At 49.0% G+C, this 5,765-nt stretch overlaps 1 protein-coding gene and 1 long non-coding RNA gene across 2 annotated transcripts; both read left to right on the top strand.

Moving 5' to 3' along the window:
* Nucleotides 1-315: 315 nt before the first annotated feature.
* On the top strand, nt 316-2,423 carry LOC124680971 (myb-related protein 1-like). The gene is made up of 4 exons (XM_047215981.1): nt 316-960; nt 1,045-1,121; nt 1,203-1,445; nt 1,547-2,423. The coding sequence occupies exons 1-4, from the start codon at nt 846-848 to the stop codon at nt 1,985-1,987; spliced, it is 876 nt and encodes a 291-aa protein (XP_047071937.1). The 5' UTR covers nt 316-845; the 3' UTR covers nt 1,988-2,423.
* A 1,668-nt stretch (nt 2,424-4,091) lies between these two features.
* LOC124680972 lies at nt 4,092-5,251 on the top strand. The gene is made up of 2 exons (XR_006995646.1): nt 4,092-4,356; nt 4,940-5,251. It is a non-coding gene; the product is annotated as an uncharacterized LOC124680972 (long non-coding RNA).
* Nucleotides 5,252-5,765: the final 514 nt, after the last annotated feature.

Below are 5,765 nucleotides of genomic sequence, written 5' to 3'. Positions count from 1 at the left end.
TTCAATTTCCGTTTCTGCGATTTCAAAGCAGGCAGTGAAATCAGCGAGAGATCGCTCCTTTTCCTACATTCACTTGAAAGCAATTTTGGTGTTCAGGGAAAGTAGCTAGCATGGCCGCGTTGTTCAAGGTGCCGTGGTGGTGGGGCAGCGAGAATCCAACAAAGAGGAGACGGTGAACAAGTGTGAGAAAACAGCAAGAGAACAATGCACAAACACCGGCCTCTTTTCTCCCCCTCCATCTTTTCTTTCATACCTATAGTTTTTCTTCTTCTCTCTCGATCTCTCTCTATCCTTTCGATGAGAGAGTAGTAGGAGAGAACCTTGCAGTTGAACTGTTTTGCTTTCCCCTGCCTACTGCCTCCCAAAGATTCCCTCCCTTTCAGGTCAAAGAAGTGAAGAAAGCTAAAGGGGCAACCGACTAGGTGCGAGTGACGTGGCCTCGAGGTGCAAAAGATGGCCGGCCCCAGCTACCTCATGCGCTATATTCCCTCGCACATTCGCGCGGCCGGCCGGCCTTGATCACACGATCGACGAGGGAGGAAGAGGAAGAGGAATCGGAGGAGGGGGAATATATCTGAGTAGTGGAGTCCAAGGAAAGGAACCAACTGAGGATTAGCCACCACTCTATAAGAGGCAGCCTCGCCCGGAATCCAAGTGTGCTGTGCTGTGTGCATGCGCATTTGCTAGTGACCTCTGCCTCTCTCTGCAACTGCTGTTTGCCACCACCGAGAGATAGGGATCGCCTTTATCTCCGGTCGGTCGCCGGCTCGCCGCGGCTTCTCATTTATGCTGCACGCGCCGCTGATCCTGCGGCAGTACAGGGCACGGTGCTGGGCGCGCTGGAAATGTCATCCTCCGATCAGCAGCACGGCGGTGGCGAGGCCAGGACGCGGCTCAGGTGGACACGCCAGCTGCACCAGCAGTTCGTCGGCGCCGTATCCGAGCTGGGCGGCGCAGAGAGTAAGTCGATCGTTCGATCATTCGCCGACGTGGATGGTTGCTCGCAACGAGTCTTCTGTGTCTGATCGTTGGTTGGCATTTCAGGAGCGACGCCCAAGTCCGTGCTGAGGGCCATGGGCGTGCAGGGGCTCACCCTGTACCATCTCAAGAGCCACCTCCAGGTGCGTCCACACTAAAGCTGAATTATCTGTCTAGAGAGCACTGAATTATCATGTGAAGTTGACCTCTAATAATTTCTGCAGAAGTATCGGCTGGCGGTGAGCCGAAACCTCGGGGACAGCGGTGGAAGCCTCAACGAGCGATCATCCTCGTCCGAGAGCCAGCCCAACCAGTGCCATGACGATAGCACCACTGCGTCGTATACATTTGCTTGCGCCGACGGAGAAGCCCACAACCACGATGATGCCAAAGGTGCTCTCTGTGATCCTTCCATGCAGATGCAGATGCAGAGGGAGGTGCAGAGGAAGCTTTTCGAGCAGATAGAGGTAAAGAAATTAAACCCCAAAAAATCGAGAGTTTGTTTGTTGTGATCGTCAGTTCTTGGTAGCTGAGCTGATCGGGCGTTGGTTTGTTCTGCCCATGGCAGGTCCAGAGGCACCTGCAGCTGAGGATGGAGGCGCAGGGGAGGTACCTACAGTCCGTGCTGCGGAGGGCGCAGCAGGTTCTTGCCGAAAACTGCCTGGCCAGCTCGCCCGACGCCGCCAAGCCGGAGTTCTCGGAGCTCGTCTCCGCGGCGGACACAGAGTGCCTCTCCTCCTCGTCCCTGCAGCGGCGACACCGCTCTGTCGACAGCAGCTGCGTGACGTCGTCCTCGTCGGACGCAGAGAGCAAAGCCGCCGGATCAAAGAGGCTCTACACCAGCATGAACTGCCACCACCACCGCGACTACACCGTCGAGCAGCCGGTGCAGGACAAGAGAACGTTCCCATTCCTGCAGCGGATGCAGGCAGAGCAAGAAGCAGAGGCAGCAGCAGAGCCAGAAGAGGCAGATGATGGCAGCTCCTCGGAGATTGATCTGAACATGTAGGGAAGAAAAATGGAAGGGAGGAACATCGTGCAGGGTAATGCGACAGCGAGTGATTGGTGGGATCAGGGTGGCCTTCAAGGTTGGGACTTGGGACCAGGCTTTTCTGAGCAATGCCTGTCTTCTGCTGCAACAGCTAGCTAATTCTGCTACTGCTACTGCTCCTGATTCTATGATATATATTCTATATTTATTATTCTATATAGTATCTATGATTGCATCTGGTTCTTGTGTTTCATGCACCCTGTAAAGAAGGCATAATTGGAATTGGCGGCAAGGCATTCCCAGCCCAGCCGAAGATGCATTAGGCATGCTTGAGGGTCAGGAACATATAAAACTGTCGTGTGACATTGTCATGTATGCAATCAATGAGAATGTACCTTACAAGGTATTGTAGAAAAAATAATTTTGCATTAGGAAGCATGCTTTGGGATCTAAATTATGTTTATATTTTCACACCTGAACAAAAATAGGCTGCCGGCCAAGTTTAGTTACAGACTTACAGTACATAGATGCCACAGCTAGCTCTCACATCAGTAACAAGTACACAATAAGTAAATCAATTTCGTACGGCAGAAGCAGGCTACAACTTGTCATAGTTTTTCTTAAGGAGAACAGAACGAAAGCATCAATAAACTGAGCATTATTCTGAAAATTGGCCTTCGGCGGCGACGTAATGACACTGTCATGATTTTACTTGTTTTTTTCTTAACTACACATACTAATAATGAACAAAATTAGGTACATTCCAAAGAGACAGGTGCATGGCAACTGTCTGTACCTGATTCCATGACTCCTCTCCTGCAACACTGAACTTATGCTTCTTAAAATATTGATCTCGTGGTCATATCGGATACTTATTTTTGCCCCTTCACGAACTTCTGATTTGAGAAGTAAGAACCAGTAGCCCCAATCCGAACAAATTGCTCGAATTCAATAATCTGTCTTTTTTGCGAACTAGACTACATTCGAAACTGGATTCTGGCAGCTATTAATTGTACACTGTTCATGTTTGCGTGCCACCCACGGCAAAAAAGGAATCAAGAATATAGAGAAAATGGAATTATCCTGGAGAATCACATTGACTTATTTTGAGAGCAGAAGCCTACAGTAGATTCCCCTGGCTAGCTGACAGGGATGATTGTTCCTATCTAAGAAAAAACATCACCAAGAATGCGATAGAATAACGAAAGAAGTCAACGAACCAATATTCCTTCACATACGGGGGATTTTGGGTTATTGCCTCAACATGCCAAACCTAACTCTGGTAAAGCCCCGATAATTTCTAGCATTTAGAATGAATAAATTGTGGGCTGGAAACCAAACAGGCTGCATAGCAAAAGTATACTACAACAGGGAAAGAAAAGCCTATTACCGTGTTTGAATCGCCAAATTAAAAATTCTTGACAACTACCAGATAGCAGTTTCATTGTTGGGAAAATCTATTGAGAGGCGCCGCACGCGTCTCTCTTCCGTGCGGCGGCGCTCTAAGATTCGTGAAATGCATCGCGCATTTGCTCGCGTCCCTTATCTCCTTATCCGCTCGCGAGCTACACCTACCACACAATATCCCTCTCGCTCGCTCACGGAACACCATGGAGGAGGCCGCAGCCACCGAGCTCGTATCTCGGAGAAGCACCGCGGCGGAGAGACGCGACAGGAGGAGGCTGCAGACGCCGAGCTCGCATCTGGGAGGCGTTGCGCCGCGGAGGTGGAGGAGCGCCGCCACCGCCGAGCTCTCAGCGGGAGGCGCTACGCCGCGGCGGAGAGCGACAAGAGGAGGAAGCTGCAGCCGCGCGAGCTTTACATCGGGGAGATGCTGCGACCCGGAGGTGGAGGAACGTCGCCGCCGCCAACTCACATCAGGGGAGGCACTGCGCCATAGAGGGAAGAGAGGAGGAGGTCGAGCGTCGCGCGCGGCAGGGGAGGGCGTCGCAGCGAGCGCGCTACAGCATGGGAGGCTGCTGCCACCTAGCAGGTCGCGACGGGGGAGGCCGCCGCCGCCACTGAGCTGAAAGGATGGGCGTCGCCGCGCGAGCGCGCTGCACCAGAGGAGGCCTCCGCCACCGAGCACGCCGCGACGGGGGGAGGCCGCCGCCGCACGACATTGGTGTATCAGAGGAGGGCGTCCCGGCGCGTGCGCGCTGCAGCGACATACTCGCTGGGCCAGATGACGCCCGGATGTGCTGGGCGCTTCCTCCGCTGGGAGCAGCGGCATCGAGGCCGATGACCCCCGCGCGCAGCCAGCAACCATGCTGTCGGTGGGTCAAGGTAGGGCGACCATGCTATGGAGGTTGGGCGGTGCGCCGCTGCTGAGATGGTGAAAATGCACTTGGCGGAGCAGAAGCCGCATGATGTGGAGACGACGCTAAGTAATTTGGCTATCTTGACTGTACTAATTAACTTGATAGTTATGGCTAATTAATCTGATAAATATGCTAAAAAAATTAATCTGATAATTGCTTTGTTCAATAAAATGGTGTCAAACATGGCTAATTAATCTGGTAATTGTTTTCTCAAAAGGAATATGGTAATTGTTTACATCAAAATTAATCTGGCAGTCGCAACAAATTAACCTGGTAATTGCTTTTGTCAAAAGAGTGGTGATTATTTACATAGATAATTAACCTGGTAATTGTTTTGTCAAAAGGAATATGGTAATTGCTTACATGATAATTAATCTTAACCTGGTAATTGCTTTTGGCAAAAGAGTGGTGATTATTTACATAGATAATTAACCTGATAATTGTGACCAGTTTATCTGGTAGTTGCTACTTGAGTGATGTTATAAACAAGTAGTAATTGTTTTGTACATAAATTGATAATTATGGTTAATTAATCTTGTAGGTAATGTATTGTTCATAGCATGGTGATCGCGTAGTGACCACGACTAATTAATCACGCAACTCGGTAATATTAAGCTAATCCTGAAATGTGTTTTTGGTTTGTTTGTAGGGAATGCTGTTTGGGGAGCGTGTAGGAGCAAAACCTAGCAAATTTGCTGATGTGCTGATGGTGTCCGAAAATGACGCTATGATCAAACGTATAAATTATACTAGGAGTACTTGATTATAGCACCGTGTTATCCGATCTATTTTTGCAGCTACCAATGCAACCTTGTCCTGTAGTGCTTAGTGTACTAGGTGTTTGAAATGATTTTGTGCCTACTAAATAATCACCGTGTACTGAACAGTGCATATAGTATATTTTAGATAGGCTGTGAATTTTATCTGTAGCCATTAAGCCATGTGCTACAACTTTCAAAAAGTCAGATGCATGAGAGCGTAGTATTGTTTGTTGAGCATGGGCACTCCGTCAGTGCAAAAATATCTGTCGCGCCCTGCGTGGCAGCTACTATTTCAGCAATGGGCCACAGCCGCCGCACGGATTCAGCTGTGTGCGGCGCCGCTAGGTAGTACGATCCTTCATTGTTTTGCTTTCAGGTATCTTAAGACAACTGCGAATACACTAGCTGACACACTGTCTTACTTCATCAACATATTTTAACTAACACTCCATCAGCATATGTTGGTTCAGTGACAGGAAAGTTTTGGTTGGTAAATGAATCCTGAGTTCTCTTTCACATATTCCCTGTTGATTTTTTTTTTCTCATGCGCACAGTGGTCTGCAATTTGTTTCGATATTCTTCAATGTGAGAAAATTCAGGATACACGAGGCACCAGTATTCTCACCGTCTGGATAAGTATTAGTTTTCCTTTTCCTTTTTTAGTTGTTTGGTTGGTGCCATTTTGATAATATTCTAATACTAATGATGTATTTT

Source organism: Lolium rigidum, unplaced genomic scaffold (assembly GCF_022539505.1).
Source record: "Lolium rigidum isolate FL_2022 unplaced genomic scaffold, APGP_CSIRO_Lrig_0.1 contig_32026_1, whole genome shotgun sequence".
NCBI classification, from domain to species: domain Eukaryota; kingdom Viridiplantae; phylum Streptophyta; class Magnoliopsida; order Poales; family Poaceae; genus Lolium; species Lolium rigidum.
This window is presented reverse-complemented; position numbering and strand designations above follow the sequence as displayed.